Here is a 21,818-nt window from a genome sequence, read left to right on the forward strand (position 1 = left end):
GAAATACAAGTAGACATCATAGATGATAGAAATCTGAAACACCAACAACATAAACAAATTCTAATTTTTTTTTAAAAGTACAAATTTAACAAATAAAATCAAAAGGAAAAGTGGAGACATTGATAACACAATTGTAGAGGTAGAAAAGCTAAAAATAAGGGTTTTAAGACTTGTATAAAGAAGAGATAAGTGATAGAAACTAGTGTTTTGAGGAAGGTATTTTAGGAAAAAAATAATAATTTAAAATTCAAAAGTTTCATCCAACGTCGCTCCATCACTGAACCAAAAGTTTTGAATTTTGGTTATTAAGGCTGAAATCTGAAATGAAACAAACAGTAATAAAACTTCTGAAATCTGAATTTTAAAGGTGAATCACCCCCATTCAGACTTCAGAAGTGTTACTAAACACACTAAATTGTCCCCTTCTTGTGGAGGAAGGTTATTATGGTCAAGTATGGGGAAAGGAGGTTAGGTTGGTATAACGACGAGTCTAAAGACTCGGATAGGTGTAGTATTTGGAAAAGGGGTTCTTAACGTGAGCGGGGATTTTGAGAAATGGATTAGGTTTAAAGCAGATTTGGGAAACAGAATTAGATTTTGGAAAGACTACTGATGTGGTACATCACCTCTGGCAACTCAATTTTCGTCTTTGTATGCCTATTCTATTAAGGAAAATCGCTCTATCCAGCAGTGTTTGATTTATAACAAGTCCGTTCCTACTTGAAATTTAGAGTTCAAGAGAAACTTTAATGATTGAGAGCTACCTGAGGTGAAATCTCTCCTTAATCTCCTGCATACGTTTCACCTCAACGACAACGAACAGGATAAGTGAAAATGGACGAGGACTAAGGATTTGTGATTCTCTGTCAGATCTTTCTATAAGTGGCTCACTCTCTTTGCAGAGCGATCCTTATCGGGATCCATCATTTGGTCCAAGTTAATTCCTTCTAAAATATCATTTTTTATTTGATTGACTTCCCTTGAAAGGATTCTTACATTGGATAATTTGATTGTGTAGGATTGGATCACTCCCAATTGTTGTCCCCTTTGCCTGAGAGACGAGAAATCTACTGATCATATTTTAATCCATTGTTCATTTTCTTATAATATTTGATCAACTTTCCTTGGTCTTTTCCATATTAATTGGGTCCTTCGAGTTCTCCTCGTTGTTAGTAGAGTGGACTAGTAATGCTTTCCACACTAGAAAACAGATCATGTGGACTATGCTTCCCTCAACTATTATTAGAGGAATTTGGAACGAGAGAAATAACAGAGTGTTCAATAATAAGATTAATAGTTCTCATGTAGGTTTCTTGGAGATCTTGGATTTTTTATACCTTAGGTCAAAACATAACATAGAGTCCGTAGGGACTATTTTTTATGATTTGATTTTTAAATGACACTTTTTATGTAATCATTGATGTTGTAATTTTTTTTCTTTGTTACTCTTCATGAGGCTTTCTCGGCCTCTTTGTATCTTGTTTGCCCTCTATAATCAATATATTATACTTTTCAAAAAAAAATTGTCCCCTTCTTCACATTGAGTTTCAAGAACTCTACTTAAAAGAGTAAATTCTTTAGACTTTGCAATTTTTTCCCTTCATTAAAAGGTTACAGTTACACAATCAGATAAGAGGTAGATTTGGTAGTCACGCACACGCTTGCTTCTAAGGTAGTATTCACAGATTGTTTGGTCCAACTATATTTCCATGACCGCGACAAGGTTACATCATGGGATCATCATAGTCAAGTAAACAAATTGTGCATTATCGTGTGGAGTTTCTGGAAAGTAGTTCACAAAAAAATAAAAGGAAATCGAATTTTTAAGACTCACCTGAGTTGGTTGGACTAAAAGCTCCATCATCTGATCAACCTCCATACCATACCAGATCAAGAGATTGATGCTGTCTGGTTAATTATTCCTCCCCACCTCCCATTTTTATGAAAGTTATTAAAGGATCTTCAGAACCACTAATGCTTATGGGATATTTGTTCAACTGCTTGGAGTTGGAGCTCAAACCATCTGAAGTGGATCTTATAGTTGAAGTTCTCAGTAACACTAAAACCCTAACAAGGTTAAGAAATTATACCCCGACCTGAGTCTCCATAGATCCCACATCATCTGACCTCACAGTGGTACAGTTCTGCTCAACAACTTTGGAAGCTTCTAATCCGCCTCCTGGGGAAGAACCAGAGTGGCCTCCTGCATTTACTGGTTGGTCCCGTCGCCATTGCAGATGAGAACTTGTATAAGGTCTCCCTACGACAACCTTTCTATTCGGCTGGGGCAACTGTAACTGTGAAACATTCCCACCCATCTGCACCGGTGCTTTCGCCACCACAGACATTTCTGCCTTTTTCACAACCTAGAAAAAGATACTGGTCAATAGTAGTAGTAATAAAATCACAATATAAAAGCATGAAAAAATTTGTTAATAAAAGCATACTAATCTTGATTTGGTTGATGATAGCTTATCAAACCCTGAAAAAGAATAAGAAACCAGAACTCTTGACCCTTTCCAGGTTCCTGATTTTTTTTTTTTGTAACCATATTATACAGCGTCTTACATATTCATAGGATGGTGAAGAACATCTGGTGGTAGCCCATCTCAGAGATGTACATCCCATTGAATTATCCAAATCCAAACAATGAGTAGGTGGGACATACAAGCACATTACAGCATGGAAGTAGGGAGCATATATAACCATAAATCATGGGTGCCTTAAATATACGAAGTCTGTCTGCTATTTTTGCTTATGGGGCCTAAAAAACATAGATATATCAAGTAAAGTAGTATCCTTTTTTTTTTCTATTCTTGTGCACACTTGTAGGTAGGTGCAGTGGAATTGACACTCCAGAATGAGGTCAGAACTTTTGCAGGTCTAGAGATGTATTGCCTCTTAAGCAGAAACTCTTTTTTTTTTTAATAGAGAACAATATAAACTTTAGAATTGCAATTTAGATCCCTAGAAGCTTCTACATTGGAGGCTGTATAGTTGGCATCAGAACATTGAGTGGGTTTTTTCCTTGTATAGTTGGCAGGACGTGCCTTTGGAAAGGCGGTCAGAGCAGGTAAAACGGGAAATAAGATAGCTTTAATTTAGCATATAAAATGGAAATACAAGTTCTGATGTTCTTCGGCTTTTAAATATGATAATGGTAAGCTTCATATGTATTGTCATGCAGACCCCATTCACTCACCAGCTTAAGAACTAAGAGTTCTGAGAACTAACATTGTTTTGGGCTTAGACCCCATTATCATTCCAAACAAAGAATTAGTTCTGAGTACTAATACTTGTTGTGTTTCCTAGGTTACATGGTAGCCACCGAAGGCAACTTCGTAAACAACTTTCTCATGCAGAGATCCCCTAATATTAACTCTAGTTTCTTACAAAATAAAACAGTGAATGTAATGTGTGGTAATGCCTCAGGTTTCATGGCTGTCCCTGGCAAATACTTTGCTTAACTTGGAAATTATCTCAAACAACTATATTTGGTTACGCTCTACAAAGAGCCCACATCCAGATGCTACAAAGCTATTTGTGAATGAGGGTTAGGGAGAAACTTCATGCAAGTTAAAAACTCACTGCCTGGTAAGAGCTATATAGTGCCCATTTTGGGTCTCACTCTTTAGTTGGCAGACAAAGCATTCTAAACTTGCTTGAGCTTGCAGTCAACCAAACATTCCCGACCAACCCCTACACAGAATGGAATATGAAGCTGGATAAAGGTAAAATGGGTCTTATTTCACAGTTGATACTTCCTAAGCCATTCCTGACTTTAGTTTTTTAACAATGATTTTCTATAAAATGTGGTACTAATTGTTCATGCAATGCCATATTCTCATCCAACTACCTCTATAAAATCAGTGAGCCAACACAACATTTGAACAGAAAGATCAATTTCCACATTAACTATTATTTTCTTTCTTATTTTTCTGTTTCAGGGTGATACTTTACGATTAAAATATTTTTAACACAGAAAGACACCATTCTCTTGACAAAATAGTTTCTAACCTTTAGAGTCCTTGACCAAAATGAGGTCCCACTCAGTGCTACTGCCTTATCAGCTGACTCCTTGCTGGCGAAAGTAACGTATGCAGACCTAAGATCATAGTATCAAATAGCACCATTGACCAGTTCCCATGCCTTAGTAGCAAATAATTAAAGGGAAAAATTATGTCACAACAGCAACAAAATTGGTGAAGGCAAGTCATTTGTACCCTTTTGGTTGAGCAGTTACTGTGTCATTCAGTATGATGACTTTGGCAACCACCCCACACTTGGCAAAATGCAATGATAAGGCTTCTTTCGTCGCTGCAAAATGAACCTAATACAGTGAAAAAGTATCAGTGTTCTAGATGCATTCCAATATTTATCAGTAAATATGATGATTATGAGTCCTAAAAGTAATAACAAGATCAGAAACCAACATAGAGAGTAATCTTCTTTTTTTGTTGTCTCACAATAAACTAGGAGGCATATTCCCCCTAATGTCAGTACTTGTATCAGGTACTGCTTGCTGAATCACCAGGAAGTTTCCCATTCTCCCAACAGGGAACAGGGAACTCTTTCTTGGCGCTAAGCACCAATAGATTGTCATCATCTTACCATTACTTAAAACTCTCCAGTAGATGTGTTCTGTTTCTTAAAATTGCAGTTTATTTCCTTCTGATTGAAGACAAGTAGTTGATTGACATTTCATAAATCGGGACAGCAAAATTTTCTTGTGATAAATCATGAAGGATCAATCCCCTTGTATAAGTTCAAATCAGCTCTATATACATTACTGACATGAAGATTTTAGAAATTTTAAGCTAAACCTCAATAACAGAATTGAATGAAGGAACACAATTCATTTAGCCGTATTTGGGATCAGGCTTTGATGATGATGATGATTTCCTTACTAGACAAACTAAAGGATTTGCATACGCCGTGTAAATAAAAAGGATAATTCACATGATCAAGTACAAACATCATTAAAATGATAAAAGATTCATCAAGATTACATTTGTCACAAATACAGTTCTTGATGTGATATCTTCCTCGGGATGATTCAATGCACCTGCAGAATACAAATTTAGTCATGAGCCACATGTATTGTAACTGTCAACTGGCAGAAAACTCCACTCTTAACAATCAAATTATGGTATACTATACCTTTCAAAAAAAAACAATCAAATTACGGTAAGCAAAAAGTTCAGGTATATTTTGGTTATAACACTTAAAGAAATTACTAAGCAAAAAAAACTCTTAAAGAAATGGGCAACAAAATTGGAATGGCAAAAATCTGGTAAGGGACGCGTTTAAGTTTGACATGGCTTTGCTTCAGAAATTCATAAATTCAAAGGGTAGCTAGTATATATATAAGGTTGGGATCGGTTGACTCCTAAGAATGACTTATGAAAAAAAAACACATGATCCCAACCCTTTAAACACAAAATCCAATGGTTGAGATTTATGAGTCTCTTGATAACACAAATCTCAAAGATACTTATCCCAAGGATAAATCTCAACCTTTTGATTTTGCATTTAAAGGGTTGGGATCATGTGTTTTTTTCATGAGTCATTCTTAGGTGACCAGGGATCCTGACTCATATATATATATATATATATACAAGATAAGAAAAAACCCCACACGCACACTCTCCAAAAATACACCAAATTCACATACTATACAAGTATAATATGCAAATACGAAAACTATGATTTAGGATAAGTAGACGATGATGATAAAGCCAACTGTGGTCCACACATCTGAACCAGGAAAGAAATTTGAACTGTGAAGAGTAATCAGGAAAGAAAGAAAAAAAAAATGGTAGGTTGCAAATAAACAAGTTTTAACATTCCAGATGTTAACAGGCTTCTGGTCAGCAGATATTTTAAAGGAGCATTTCTCCTACTGTATCGATCAAGACTTCCCATGAATACCAAGGCAATGCATTTAGATTAAGGGAAAAAAAAAATATGCCTGAGCATAAAAGGTACCAGAAAAATAGTGCTATCATATTGCTTCCAACAACATCCTGGATTAGGAGGTAAACAACAAGGAATTGAGACCACAACATCCCAAAAGGTCCTCTTTATTCAAAGGATCACAGAGACTTGTTCTTTTTTTCATTTAAAGAGAACTAGCTCTCTTCAAAATCAGAGATAAAAAAATTTCCATTACCATCAGAGGAACTGGTAGTAGTTTTCCATAGAATTGATGTTGTCCTTCCATCTCATTGACTAAATGGCAAACTAAAGATTGTATGTAGATAAAAATACAGAAGGCATCAATTAGACGGAAAAAGGGAAACTACAAATAACTTGCCGTCATATTCAAAAAGAAATCAACAAGCACAAATGTTGGGACCAATTGATATTTAAGCACTGCATCAATCTAGGAATTCGTTTTGTAGCTTAGGAAGTGCCTTACCAAAACTTGATGACGAGTTGAGTTTTCCATCATTGCTCTTCTTGATCTGCTTCGATCGAAGCTTATACATTTCTGTTTTGATGTGACGCAATCTTAATTTCACATCTAACATTTGCTGCATGAGAAGAAGCTTGGGCTCTTATAACAAGCTGGAACCAAGTACAACGCTTTCTCAATGAAGAATAGGAAAAACAACTGCTGCTAATATATATAATAAAAAAAACCATTTCTTACAGCTTGCACTGGATTGAGAACAGTTTTGACATCCTCTTCACTATTGATAGCCTCCGATTTAGTGACCAAAGTAATACAATTCGAAACCAAATTTTGAGTAGTAGCAACCTTTGAGGCCTCGCTAATCGACTTTATCTGAGACATTCTGTTGGCCCTAGGGTGGAGCGCAATGTTGGGAGCTATGAATGCATGATTTGTGTCCAGACCTCCTGGCTTTCTAGTTCTATATGCAACACCGCTCGAGCTCTGTAAGTGACTGCGCTTAATGGATGCCAGTCTTTGGAACTCATTATATGTTTGTTCATCTTGGAGATGCCTATCCTTGCTGTCTCCCAAAGAAACTGAACCATTAGTAGGCGCAGGACCAATCTCCGCAAACTGCCTCTTCCTATTAGAATTATTTGCATCATGAGGCGAGCACAGCTCATTGAGGCCATGCTTCAGTCTACTATAGTCATCAGGTTTGGTAGTAGAGGTGACAATGCCACAGCTGTTATTAAGTGATGGAACCTCTCCCACTGATCTTCTGGTCAGTCTACTACCCACCACAGAAAGCATCAACCTATGCTGGTCAAGCCCTTCTCTATTATGCTCCACTATATTCCTTTCAATTTCATCATAATCTTTGACCTCAATCTTCTTTCCCCTCACAATTGTGTTGTCATCACATGGCTTCCCTAATCTGTCCCAAACATTACCTCGTGGCCTGGAGTTCTGACGGGACACAGAATTATCAGCTCTTGAAGAAAGCAGTGTTCCAGTAGCATTGGTTGTAGAGAAAGGCCTAGAATGAGGGTTTCCTGCATGAAGAAACAATCGCAATATCAGCTTGACTCAGATGCTTGCGTTCAATTCTTAAATATAAACATATAAATATGCCCACTAAAATGCAGCCATGTGTATATGCACGCACGTGTATATAATATGCATAAATCATAAATATGAAGACAACATCCCACATAAAAAAATGCAGATAGCTCGTATGAAAGAAGCATTTTTCTGTAGTTTTCATATAATATCCAGAAAATTTATAGTACCTGCTATCATAGACTGCAAATTCCTGGAGGCTGGTTCTCGATTTGGTGAATATAGAAGTTGATGACGCAACCCATTGAAGTTATTGTGGACTGTCTGCTCTACGATATGCAATTGCTTAAGTTAGATGAGGAGGTGGTGTTATAAATATGACAAACTAAGGACAGAAAGCTTAGCTCTGTCAACCTTCTTGTGTTGGTCCACATATTGCACACTTTGCTCACCACCGGTAGAAATTTCAGAAGAGCCTTTCATTCCAGAAGATCCATACTTCAAGCCTTCATTGCAATTATCCTCAGATGATTGATATTTTTTGGAAACATCACGTTTAAATTTTTGTGCCAACACCTCCTTGGTATTTATTTCATCTAAAGAATCGTCAAAGTCTGGGTAGCAATGTTGAAAGCCCTCAGAAACTTCCACATCGTTTGAGGAAACCGGCTTAGGAGCACATGTTGACAGGAAAGACTGATTATTGGATTGCAAAGGGTAACTATATCATGAGCTTAATCAAACAAATCCGGGAAAAAAGTCACATAAAAAGATAGTCTAGAAGTGGGATTACCGAGAGGTTATTGGCGTTGGTAATGGTATGATTTTGAACGTCCCTCATCTTATAAATTCTCTGCTTATTGTGTACATCATCATCACAGCCACTTGTAACATTAACATCTTTTACTTCTGATGAACCAAGAGGTTTCTGATGTTGATCAACAGTTTTCAAGAGAAGATTCCATAGCCTATATGGAAAGGCATCATTTGTACCAGAAACATTCAGTAGTAGCAGAAGAAAGAAATAGGGTTTAGAAAAGAAGATGTGCCAAGTTTAGTCATCGAAATTCGTCAATGGTGCCTCTTAAATAAAAATGAGATAGCTACTTATGATAATAATAAAAAAATGAGATAGCTTGCCAAAAGAAGATAGAAAAACTAATTGACAGGTCAAAAATCACATTACCAGTATACAAATTCTCCACTCCTTTCACCAAGAAATGCCTCCAAATCATCTCTTGCTTGATTTTGATGCTTTCCATTGCAAACAAGGACTACAATATACTCCTAGAAAAATAAATAAAGGTAAAACCATTCCTATGTACACACCTACCATAAAGCTATTTGGAACACAAGAAATCGTAAAAGACAAGAGGCAATATATTACAAAGTAAACAGAGCTTCAAACATAATTGAATGGATGAATAAGATTCATTCAGCCGACCCCAAATTTTTGGGATAAGGCTTTGATAATGATGATGAAGGAGAAACTAACTTCAAATAAATTAGTCAAGACTGGCCAACCGTGTAAACTTAAAACTGAAAAAAAGAAAGAAGCCTCAAAGCATGTATCATTCAAGATAAACTTTATACCTTTTTCAACTTTTCAATTCCAAACCAACCAACACTAATAAACTCCTTACATCCTTTAATTTGTCTAAGAAATCTCCTCAAAAGTATGTGGTCTTTTTTTTTTCAAACAGAATTAACAGAGGTGTTTTAAAAAGAAATATTATCTCTACTTATCCAAAGAAAAGAAGAGATATTATAACTATTAAATCTTCTTTAAAATTTTAATAATGTAGTTTATGAATTTCTTTTCCTTTGCTGGTCCAAGTTTTTATCTTTCCTTCGCTGTTGTGGCAAAAAATCTTCTATGAACTCCAACTTCCCTCTCTTACAATATCCATCTAGTAGGTGTTAAATGAGCACAGCCACAGCCTGTGCTGGTTAGTAAAATAACTGTAAAGTCATACATTCCAAATAAGCAAAACCAGAAACATTCAAGGAGACGACTCGACTGATGTGTGAGTTTTGAGCCCAAATCAGTCTGAGACTCTTGTTTCATTCTGCCCAGTCAGAGAGTAGAAAGCAGCATATATTCAGGAGGTGGCCATGCCATGCAAGTAGGAAAGGTCCAAAAACCAAGAATAACAGCAAAACCCGATCCCATTAAGGGAAGTTCTAATGATTGACAGGTCTCAACAAAAAGCGTTTACAGAGTAATCCTAAAACATTGTCTCTCCAAAAAGCGTTTACAGAGTAGTCCGATTCGTCTCGGTATCGTCCACCAACAAGACGAATAGACAAGTCATCTCAAACCTGATGTGTTTCTCAAATAAGGCAGAGGGAGTTCATTGTTGAACGAGATGACTCGCTCTCGTTCATGGACGAGACGAAACGTCAAAACAAGTTTTAAAAACCCAAAACGACAGCCCCAATATTAGAACCAGCATTGATGCACACGGGTGCTCCAATTGGAGGGATTGGAAGTCTTCCTGTTAGTCAAATAGTCATTGGACGGACTTTCTGACATATCTGTAGATAAAAACTCGGACACTACAAAGACCCGAATTCTCAATGACCATGCAAAGAATGCACTCTCCAACTACATCAGACCTACATTCCCGAGAAACCACATCAGACCATGTCCATCACCACAGATTTTGACTCAACTAACAACTCAACCATGGTTTAGAATATTCGAATGTATCAAAATGTATCGGTTGATATGTATCGGTATCGGCCAAGATATATACGAAACATTGACCCCAAAACATTCAATGTTTCGGGAATGTATGGGGTATGTATCGGTTTGTATCGAATGTATTGGCTGATACCATATTGGTTTTTTCATTAACAGAAACATTCAATTGATACGATATTTTAAACCATCAACTCAACATTAAAAATTCAAGAACCTCAAAACACTCTCAACTCCAACTAGAGGAAGAAGTTTTGTTAATTTAAGGGGAAGGACCTCTACCAATGAATAGGCCCGCCCCCTCAAAGAGGGTCCATTAAATTTATTCTCAATGTTATGGAAGATTACTAATCGAGTCAGTACTAACTAGATTTCCAGAATGCGTTCAATCAAGATGCGAGGGAAGGCTCAGCATGAAACTGAACTTTTCAGTCACACAATTTGTATCGAATCATTGGAGCTTCAACATAGAATCGCAGTCTTAAGTATCATCTGTAATTGAAGCACCAAGTTATGGCCGATCTGATATACTAAATTTCTAAAATAAACAGTGTCTCCGAAGCACAAGAATCACTAGAAATTAGGTGTGTAAAATCAATCCAAATCAAGTAACAAAGAAGCAGTAAGTAAGAAAAAACAAACGAACTGTAAGGATTTAACTCAGAATCATAAGATGAACTCAACCGATCAATCAAAGAATCGAAGAGAATTACAGCGAGAACGTCGTCCGTATAGTTTCCAATGAATTCGATGAGCTTCTGAGTGATGGAGGCTTTGAGCTCAGTCGCGAGAGGAGATTTTCTATCCATCTTGAAAGATCTAGGGTTTGCAGAGAAGACGTCCATTGCCATATCAGAAGGTTTCTTCCACCGAAGAGGTTTTGCTTTCGATCATCAACTCTCTCTCTCTCTCTTTTCTTTTTATAAGCAAGTGAGAGATAAACAATGAGAATGAGGCGCCAAATGGGAGCACTACTTAACGTACACCACAATACAATCATGATACGCAAACAAGGTGGGACCAGGGACCTATATGGACCGATATACTCAACTCCCTATCCCTAGGAGTTTCCTATCACATAAGATTTTGGATCCGTTCGATCTAATTTACAGTGATCTGTACGATTGTGATGAGACACTCTTCAATTTTAAGAGATTTATATCTTATTTCAACCTTCACACCCAACGTAAAAATAAGATTTTGGGAGAAGAAGAAAAGGGGAATTATTTTTTTATTTTTTTATTTTTATTTTTTTTAAAGAAAAATCATAAGTTTCTACAAAATATTATGACAACATTAAAACAGATGTATTTAGAAGAAGATTGCACGGAAGATTAATGTTGGAGTGACCTCAGTGGGGGACACAGAGAGGACATCTTGAGGTGATGCCCGTAGATGTGTGCATGCCACCGCGTCAATCTATCCCTCGTTGAGGTCACTCCAACCTGACTCTTAAAAGAATTTTATTGAAAATGAAGACATTTAGATCAAATTTTTTTTAAAGAAGACTACGGTCATGATGAGCATATGTCATCAATTTAAGTATAAACATGGTTGATTATGACTGAATCAAAAAAAAAAAAAAAAAAATTGATATTTTTAATTCTTTTGAGAATTATATGAAAAAATCATGATTTTTAAGAATATTTATCCAAATCATACTCCCTATTTTTTTTTCTTTTTGTTTTAGAATCATGATAATCTGACTTACCCTCGTGGCATACTCAATCAACACCCTTGATATGACAGGTTCAAGAACTGTTGATCTTCTATCCTCAGGATACAAAATTACAATTTTTCATAAAAAAGTGTAATTTTGTATCCCAAAGAGAACAGATCTACGATTCCCAAATTTGTCAGATGTCAATTGAGTATGCCACATGGGTAAGTCAGATTATCACGTCTTTTTTAAATCAGGTTATCTAGGGGTGACCCCTAAGGAGAGATAGCCAACCCTTAGATTGCTACGAGAACAAAAACACTTGATTCGTGATGAGTTCTTAAATCAACAAAAAAAAAAAAAAAATTGCCACTCGTCCATTAAAATGTACACTTTGCGCTAGTTGGTAAGACTGATTTTTTGCTCACAGAATTTTTCGTCAGACTATGGTAATTTTGTAATTTGGGGATGGCATCCAATACATGCGAGCTAGGGCTAGGGCTCCTGTTATCAGTGTATCTCTGTGAGCAATTTTTTTTCAAAAAGGTACCCTTTCACGGTTTCTCCATGCTTCGCAATGTGTTTCATCCCTTAAAAAACTTGTGGCAGCTCGTTGGTTTAATGGGTGCCGTAATACACCTTCATTTCTAAAGTGCAAACCCTAACTTTGTTCTCTTATCTATCCAACAATAAAAAGGGTTTTGCTGCATTCTTTATTAATCTGCCTTCCAAGCTGAAGAACTTTGCAAAGGCTTACATTAACCAGCATTTTTAAATTACTTCCCTCACCCACAAAACATAATTAAAAAAAAAAAAGAAGACAAAACTAAAATTACAAATGGAAGTGGCAGGTACGTTGTCTGCCAGCAATACTGACACTCCTTCACATTCGAAAACATATGATTTCCATCTTAACATAATATGGAGAAGAAAAAACTTGAGATGGGTATGGACCGGGTGCGGGTTGGAGTGTCGTACCCACCACCAACAACCTCTTAACTGCTCTGCACTGTTGACACCACTGATGTTATCTTGGTATCTTCGGATTTAACTCCATTACCCACTGAGGCGGCAGCACCAGTTCCCCCCTTCTCTGTCATGTCTTCTTTACTATTGTCTTCCATCTTCACAGCTTGAGCAAAACTCTTAGACATCTGCTTTATAAAGTCACTGGACAAGGAAACTGGATTTCGTTGCTCAAAGCTTCCAACCACAGGGGCAGTGATTGAGCTTGATTGCTGTCTGGCTTTCCTCTCCTGCATAGCTTTCTGCCGCTCTTCATAAAAATCAAAATCATCAAGGATTGACAAATCCGTTTCATAATTCTTGAAAATGTCCAATATCTCGATACCTTGCTCCAACTTCACCTGTGCATGATATGAAGTATAAGATAACAAATTATATGTGAGGGGGAAGTTGGACAACATAGCCAGGAACCCAATTTAACTAATATAAATTTAGTTACTTGTGTATCTTCTCGAGTATTATAAATTTACCTACAATTTAACTCGTGTAGCACTTGCGTGCATATTCTACATGAACAGATGTAGTTTGAGAATAAATCTCACGCCAAACAGCATAAATTGAGTAGATGTGTCTGCTTACCATGTTTGTTGAGGATCGTGTGTCTGACACCATGTGTTTGCGTCAAACACCAACTCAAGTATTCTGTACATTACATAAATCAATACCACCCTATGCAAAGTACTGTCTTATATGCTGGAATTTGTCTAAATCAAACACTTGAAAGGAACCAATGAATAAGCTGACTCTTTGGCTAGAGGCAGCATAGAGAGTCTCTACACAAGTGGAAGATTTTTCTGTTCCATAATAGAATATTTTTCTGTTCCAATAAATTGCTAATTCTTATAGAATAACAGAAGGTCTGAGGCTAAGAGAGTCCAGTTGGTCCAATTTTGGGGCTAGGACCCCATTTAGATGGTGAAAAGTTCATGATGTGAGTTAACGTGTATTTTTGAGTGATGGGGATAATTGAACTTCAGGTCTATCATAAATTTTTCCTCAGAAGGAACCAAAGAGAACTTTCCGAGCGGGTGCCAACTTAGCTAAGTTGGTAAGGCGTGTGGAGTGTCGATCCCACGACCTGGGTTCAAAACCCACTTCCATGCTGACCATTAAGCCTTGCTTGCCTACCATAAAAAAACAATAGAGAACTTTCCCGGACTACAGATATACAAAAGGTAAAGGACATTCGGGTCTGAAGGCTACCAGAAAGAATAGCCCTAACCCATTTGCATGCCACCTCAGCCAATGGAAAACTAGGCTGGCTTTATCCTATGCGGATATATTAGTCGCTTAGCTGTCAAGGCTAAGATTAGCTAATCATCGTCACTAAAGCCTAGCTCCAACCATCTAGAGTTGGCTGAACAGATCCTGATTAACGAAGAAGCCATAATCTTAGCCAAATGTTATTCGCATGCCACCTCAACCCAAGGAAACCTAGGTTTTAGCCGCTGTAGCTATGATTTACCTCAATGATTTTTTATTTTTATTTTTTTTTACTGGTAAGATTAGACACAATGATTAAATTAGGCGTTAGCAGTGGAGGCTAAGATTAGCCAATCATCTTTCATTATTGCAATCTGCGGCTGCTACAACCTAGGATTTCCTGTGGTTTAATCAGTGCAGCAATAACAGAGCTCTCCCAATGTTTTGGGACACCCGGCCCTAGCATGACTTGAGATAAATTCAATACCATCGATGAGAAGATTCTAAAACATTACCACCTAGAAAACCCAGAAAATGCTAAGTCAAATCTTACCTCCTGAGTATCTCTGCTGTTGGTCACGGGCTTATTGTCGTTGTTTTCGAGTATAATGTGACGAAACTGACTGTTAGGTACATCTTTTATAATATGCCACTTGACAGGAAACTGACCACTCCACTTATCTTGCTGCCAATAATCAACACTCTTCTCGAAGTCCACGGGTCCCACCATCTCAGCCACCCCACAAAACTGTGCACTAGCATTCACCTGCATATAGATGTTATAAACAAAATTCAGGAGATTAGCATAAGATAACAAAGACATAAATAATACTATAAATATTATTACTTATATAAACAGCTTCCCTTGGCGTCTAAGAAATTTTCTTTAAGAGTAATCAATACTTCATACTTTTCCCCAAAATAAAAATACTTCATAATGTTCTTAGTTAACTAACAAGTATGAATTTTTTTCTTTTTTTTCAGCCCAATTAGTAAGCAAGAATTTCTATGGTCTATAATACCGTAAAGAATGACAATTCCTGTTTTTCTCCATTTGCGTTGGTGTGGTACTGAGGATGGTGGTCAGAACTGACCAGACACAAATCTACCAGAAGAGGTTGGCTACTGGCAATAACATTGTGGTGTCTAACCAGACAAACATAGATGATTTTTAAGCAGATCCTATTTATGTAGCAAAAGGCATTCTATGCGGATGCCACAATTTTCCAAGATCCTTAAAATATGTAATGACCATTTTTGAAGTCTATTAGGGACAGCCAGACAAGGGTGTGGAATCCACTGCATGGAAGAAGGAAATAGTCTATGGTTCAAGGAGGTTTGAACTTAGGACGTGGGAACAACTCAACCTCCCACATACTTAGGCTGGTGATAATAGTAGGATGGTCTTCTCAACCTTATTTGTTTTTCTTTGCCTAAATAAAATGTCATCTGTACTTACTAAGAAAAAAACAGTAAATATATAAGGCTCGAAAATCTTTGTGCATTCCTCTTGCTTTGTTAGCTACCCCTAACCCACCTTTACAATAATGATCGTTAATTACTTTTTCCTCCTTCCAATGTTTTCTAGAAGTCACTTGTTTGCCAAGTTATTCCATCAGTATGCCAAGCCAAAGTCGCAAATTCAGAAAATGATTTCCAAGTAACATTCTGTCCTTGAAAACTGGGATAGAGGTTAACTTACTGAGAACAAGAGAAAAATCGGGTAAACCCCTTCTTTTTCCTTTGCTTCGCGATATGCAGCATCTAACTTTCTGTTCCCATTCGGCGTGCTGGCCCAGACACCATACTTAATACTCTTGTGAACATTATCTTCACTGTAAGATTTGATTATAAAGAACTTAGCATCCATGTACTCAGTGACAAAATCTGGCTGATTATATGGCTCACGACGAGCCTCTGCAATGGATATGCCACTCTTGCTATTGTCGACAGATGAACCATGTTCAGTGGTGGTCTGACTCTTTGGCTTCAAGGCCCTCGGTCCTCGGTTCTGCTCACTAAGGATATCAAGATTACCATTACAACTGCACAAAGACCCAAAGTCCCTTCCTCGTCGTCTAGCCTTGTCAACTGAGAGCCAATGATCATTCGTTCCCAAACTGGAAATGGACACATTTCCGAAGCTTGAGCTTTGATAAATTCCACCATGTGGGTAGCCTCTCGTATAGGAACTTGAACCAGATCCAAATCCGTATAATGGTCTTTTTAGCTGAGAAGCCTGCAAATCAATCGCATTGTGAGTCCATGTTTTTTTTTTCTTAAGGAATGGAGAAATATACTTCGATCGTGCAATGACCCCCCCCCCCCCCCCCCCCCAAATTATTTTATTTAAGTGAATAAAGCTGAAATGGGTACATCACCATAAGAATTATTACCAAGTTTCAGAATAAAATTCGAGAATGGCATTTTGGATAGTTCTAGAAGAACAAGCATTATTCACTACTAAATGTTCTTTTAAAAAAACATAAACACAAATGGTTGGAGGTTTGGTCATTACGAAAGAAGTGACGCTGTTATACAAATTTCAATACACATGATAAGCTTTTATTTTATATAAAGGGATACAAATGGGTAAGAAACCAAACCATTCCAACATTATGACCAAATGACCCAAGCATGCCGATCGGTTGTGGAGAAGCTGCTGGTGATGACAACGGAGTCAAAGATCTCTGCCCATCTGGGGTTTTCGACCATTCTGACCAAGGTCTGCTAGATCCAAACCCATCAAAACCTTGCCGGGAATCATAAAAACTTGGACTACCAGAATTTCCAGGAAAGCTGCCTCCTTTACTAAAAGATCCAAACTGAGATGGGTAACCAGGTCTCGGTCCAAACAGCATACCATCACCTTGTTGATCAACACTAACTGACATCGTCAACTCAGATTGTGAAACTGGAGTTGGTGAGGTAATATATGGCATGTTAGGAGGAACTGATTGTTGATAATAAGGTGGACCCGAGAAAGGGAATTGTTGTGGAGAGTATAGCTGGCCATCTCCCCTCACAGAAGACAGAGGCGGTGTAGCTGGAGAATATGGTCCATATGGCATTTGAGGATTGTACCCATAAGCAGTATGAAACAGAAGAGCCGGATTATCATTGTAGATACCCTTAATCAGATCAAATGAAAGAAAGTAACACTTAGTTATATTTATAGTGGAAGGTGGAATAAATGGAGATGCAAAGGAGTGTGTACTTACAGGAGATCCAATTTCAAGATTCTCAGCACCAACATACTGACGATAGTCACCCCATTCACCAGTAGTGTTTTCGTAACCTGCGTTGAAGCATGGATGAGAAACAAAGACTTCACGAGGAAATTCTATAACTTTGTGAGATGGCAGCAGAAACCCATAAGGGCACTGCAGTAAAACATGTAGTGCCATATTTCCTCACACATGAGGAGGGTTCGGATGAGTATCACCTCTCTAATTCCCATTGAATTGTCCCAAATTCCAAACCATTGATTGGTCTCTTTTAGTGGGCCATCCAACAAACAGAAGATAATGCATTTGTAGGTTGGTTAAGATCCTTCAGTTGGATGCCCACACCCGCAAAACAGAAAGAAATCAAAACTCCATATTGTATCGCAGTATAGAAATACTGCTTCATAAACAAAACTTAGGAAGTCTTGAAACTGAATTTTACAGTATCGCACTAAAAGGACCCGACAACCATAGAATAAGCCAAGGCTCAACAAATTCAACCTCTTTAATGTTCATTTTTAACTTTGGTCAAATTTATCCAAATCATCTAGAACAGACTAAGTGCTACACGAGAAAATATGAAGCCATTTTTCATAAGCACAGGAGGAAACAGGACGTGAATGTACCAATATGGCAGTACCCATATGTGTTGTTCAAAAGGACCATGTGTGCACCCTGCACAAGTATCAGAATCTATCATCTAATGGAATCCCACATTAAATGCCCTTAGTTCAAAAATTGACCCTTATAGTCCATTAACCCTGTCTTTCAACATCATTCTCAACAAATTATTTACCATGTACAATAGGTGATTCAATTATTATGATCATTAACTTAGAATGATCTTTTGTACCTAAATTCTATAGGAGGGAAGTCATCTAGTGATGGGTCTTATGTCTGAGTCATATGTGACGTGTATAAAAGGTTGCTCTAAGAAGAAAACTAATGTAACAAAATGAAGAACTAACCTCCAAAATAGACCGTCTGTGCTTGAGGGGCATAGACATTGGGTGGATAGACAGCAGTATAATCACCAGCTGCACTTAGAGATCCCGATTGACTAGTAACGTCCCTTGGAGGACCCATGGCTGTTGCATCCTGAGAAGAATTAGAATGAGACATCCTATCATCTTTGGTAGAAAGGCATTGATACTAAATTTGAAAGAAAGAAATTACGGACAGCCATACTGACAGACAAATAAATTTATGAAGTTTAGGGGTTTCTTTTTCGAAGATTTTCTGTTTAGGTGGGATAATGTAATTAGGGAGTGATCGCTTTGTTTTTTTTCTTTCTCCCTTCTGTTGTTTCCTTGAGGACTTATTGTCCTCGTTTTAATAATTTTAACTTATCAACAAATAAAAAAATACTGACAGACAAATAAAAAATAAAAGCTCAAAAATAAAAATAACTTAACTTTCAACAAATTAATGAAATAAATTGAACAACCGAAAAAAAAGAAAAGAAAAAAAGATTATAGAGGAATCGGAATCTACTTGATCCTCCAAGTTATCTGAATTGGTAGGTTCCTCTTTTGCATCCAGGGTTGATATGTTCAGCAACTTGGTAGAGTCTGTGAAACATAGGCATTAGAAATTATTAATCAACCAAAGATTATTTAATCAACGAACTATAACTATGAACCATAACTCGATGAATTTTACCATCTTAGTATTTGATCTTAAATAAAAAATTTAAGGCTTTTGCACATGCTTTAAGGAAATACCGAGGAAAAATTAAGAGGCACCTATCCATCCAAAAAAAAATAATCAATATAACACCTTCCCCAATTTCCCACACTCACCCTGGTGGAGGCAAGCTACATTAATTCTGTTGCGATTGATTCCGTCCTATCGGCAAAAAGCATAATGACTTACTTCAAATTTTACTCTATCCCGGTGTACAAAATAGGGGACTTTACTAAGTTAATTATTATTCAATCTCGAATCAGATCATTTGTAAAATCAGAATTTCGATCAAATCAATCCAAAGAATAAACTTGCCTAAGGGAAAAGAAAGTCAATATCCTCTATAATGACAGGAGTAAGGCACAATAATATATCCTGCTTGGGAAAAAGTAAAAAGTAGAGGCAAAAAAGCACTACTTGATTTGTAAATAGTTCAGGGATTGATGAAAAAATGGGGACGAGCAACGTGATAATTAACAAGAAACCACTAACATATGTTTTTGCAAAGGTTTTTTTTGCATTTCGATTCCACAATTTAAGATTCAAAATTTAAAATTTATTATATTTCAGTATATACTTCATCAACTTAATATGATCAATCGACGATGTACTATCAACAAATTACGTAAGCTTCAATTCATAGTCAGTTCTGAAACCTTGATTGCCACCAAAACAACTTCTTTTATCAAAAAAAAAGTACGAAGGGGTTTGCATATCTGTGGTTTGTGATGAAGGTGCCAGTTTGCCAAGTTGGTTAAAGTCTCTGAGTGTAGATTCCACGACTTGGGTTCAAAATCCGCCTTCACCGTGAAATTACTAACCACTAACTCGCTTGCTTTAAAAAAAAAATCGGATGATATAATTGGTATTTTTTTTTTTTAAGTAATAATTTTAGAAACCTAACCAATGATCCTGGTCTCTTTTAACCTATATATTAATGCCTTCCTCGCGAATTTCAACAAAATACATGCAATAGAGCCCCTATGGGTCAGATCGAGATGCGATTTCTCATGAAAGAAAAATGGATAAGATCCTAATAGAATTAACAACAAATAAAATAAAAATTGTAGAGAAACAAAGAGCAAAAACATGAAAGATTTCGGATCAAAATCAAGAACAAAATAATTTCTCTATATTAGCCCAAAACAATATATATTTACTGAAGTTTATGATTCAGACGGAGAACCAATTCAAGCCCATCGCCACAAAACCAGACGCTTAGATTAATTTATTTTTAAAGAATTAAAAGAAAATTTATTTTACGTACCAGTTGAGATGATTCGATCCGGTCCTTGCTGGGATGCCGCCATGAAATTGAGGATCTCGAAGATCAGCTCAATTAATTGATTCTTCAACTTCGAATCTCTTGGTTTGTTGTGTTGGTTTTAAGCCTTTTTAGAATTGGGATTGCAGACCTCACGAATTCATAGATAGAAACGTCTAGGCTTAGCTTTACCTTGAAGAATGGGACAGCTGCTGTGTTTAATGCTAGACGATAATACCACACCGCACCAGTAGAACCCACGTGCATGAGCACGTGATTTTCGAATATCTGAGTTGGTACCATGGTTTTTATACTCGGTATCACGTCTCGTCTCGTCTCGTTCAGCTCCGATACCGAGTTGATTCCGACGATACGTCTCATTCGACAATGATTTTTAATCATTTAAAAAATCTGAAAATTTCTGAAAAATTTCATAAATAATTCCTATTAAAAAATAAACCCAAAAAATATATATAATTAAAAAAAATATTGATTTGAGGGTAAAATAATAAAGGATTGAGGCTTTAACTTGTTTGTCTCAGTTAACTCGGACAAGATTTTCAAAATCTCGTCCAATACGTCTTGTTTAACTCACAAGTTAAACATTTTCTATGTGGTCTCGTTCGTATCACCCGAGATATTGGAAAATATCATCCGAGACAACTCGCTTATCTCACGATACGCGATTGTCTCAAAACACTTTGTGAGTTGGTCTAGTTGGGTTCTGATACCGAGTTAAATCGGGTGATACGTCTCGATCTCAGACGAGTTTAAAAATCATGAGTTGGTACATTATAAGACACAAAGTTTTGTGTGGGACCTACTTTAATCATTTTATTGTATTTTCTTTTTATCTCTTAATTTTATTTTCACTCATCTAACTTAAATATATTTATTCTCTAACACATTTTAATCTATTTTATTATTTTTCATCTTTCTTACTTTAACCTCAAAATTCTTCAATAATACATTTCCAATTTCCTTTTTTACCCCTTAATCCTTGGATCAAGATATAGATTTGTAGAATCCACTTTATTTCTTTTGTATTTCACCTATATAATTTAATTATATTTCGTCTATTATCTGTTTAACCCATTTTATTGATTTTCATCATTTTACCTTAAAAAAATTTCAATAATACTCCAAACCCACAAATTTCGTAAAAAAATTCAATAATACTCTAAATCCAATTAGGCTCGACTAAAACCCGTAAATTTTGTGTAGTTTTCAAGTCATGTTAAAATTGCCACCACTTACTTCAACTTTTTTTTTCTTTTACCCCTTTAACTTGAGAGATGATGCTCGTGCCATAAGCACAAACCTTAATAGCAATCTCCCATTTAATTATTGAAAAATTCACAAAATTTTCATTTTTTTTTTTTTTTGCAATTAAAGTATTAGTTTCTGGATTATTAGACTATTTTAATAATTTGCATATTTTAAGATACAAAAGAGTAAAAGATGTGTTTTTTTTTTGTTGAATTTTACGACTTTTACGAATTTTTATAAAACTCGGTGAAGAAAAAAGATTACTGTAACTTGTTGTATGTTGCAAAGTGTAAACTTGAAACTTATGACGTACAACA

General features: G+C 36.5%; 2 protein-coding genes across 3 annotated transcripts; both read right to left on the reverse strand.

Annotated features, from left to right (window-relative positions):
* Positions 1-1,665: 1,665 nt before the first annotated feature.
* Positions 1,666-11,107, reverse strand: LOC147397615 (RNA binding (RRM/RBD/RNP motifs) family protein). Of its 2 annotated transcripts, none has more exons than XM_086449449.1 (11): positions 10,880-11,107; positions 8,649-8,749; positions 8,256-8,430; positions 7,877-8,131; positions 7,693-7,786; positions 6,656-7,455; positions 6,422-6,536; positions 5,010-5,065; positions 4,224-4,330; positions 4,018-4,105; positions 1,666-2,366 (listed from the first exon to the last, which is right to left on the reverse strand). In XM_086449449.1, the coding sequence occupies exons 1-11, from the start codon at positions 11,015-11,017 to the stop codon at positions 2,085-2,087; spliced, it is 2,211 nt and encodes a 736-aa protein (XP_086305575.1). In that variant the 5' UTR covers positions 11,018-11,107; the 3' UTR covers positions 1,666-2,084. The 2 variants fall into 2 exon arrangements, with proteins under 2 accessions (XP_086305575.1, XP_086305574.1); XM_086449448.1 differs by having other exon boundaries at positions 7,877-8,158.
* Positions 11,108-12,508: 1,401 nt separating this feature from the next.
* On the reverse strand, positions 12,509-20,255 carry LOC147397616 (YTH domain-containing protein ECT4-like). Its single transcript, XM_086449450.1, has 9 exons — positions 20,236-20,255; positions 19,085-19,130; positions 18,777-18,853; positions 18,251-18,380; positions 17,277-17,353; positions 16,662-17,186; positions 15,758-16,294; positions 14,609-14,821; positions 12,509-13,193 (listed from the first exon to the last, which is right to left on the reverse strand). Exons 4-9 carry the CDS (start codon positions 18,366-18,368, stop codon positions 12,822-12,824), a joined length of 1,842 nt encoding a protein of 613 aa, XP_086305576.1. The 5' UTR covers positions 18,369-18,380; positions 18,777-18,853; positions 19,085-19,130; positions 20,236-20,255; the 3' UTR covers positions 12,509-12,821.
* Positions 20,256-21,818: the final 1,563 nt, after the last annotated feature.

The sequence above is a fragment of the Akebia trifoliata genome, chromosome 8 (genome assembly GCF_017979445.1).
Source record: "Akebia trifoliata isolate Shusen 1 chromosome 8, ASM1797944v1, whole genome shotgun sequence".
Classification (NCBI taxonomy): domain Eukaryota; kingdom Viridiplantae; phylum Streptophyta; class Magnoliopsida; order Ranunculales; family Lardizabalaceae; genus Akebia; species Akebia trifoliata.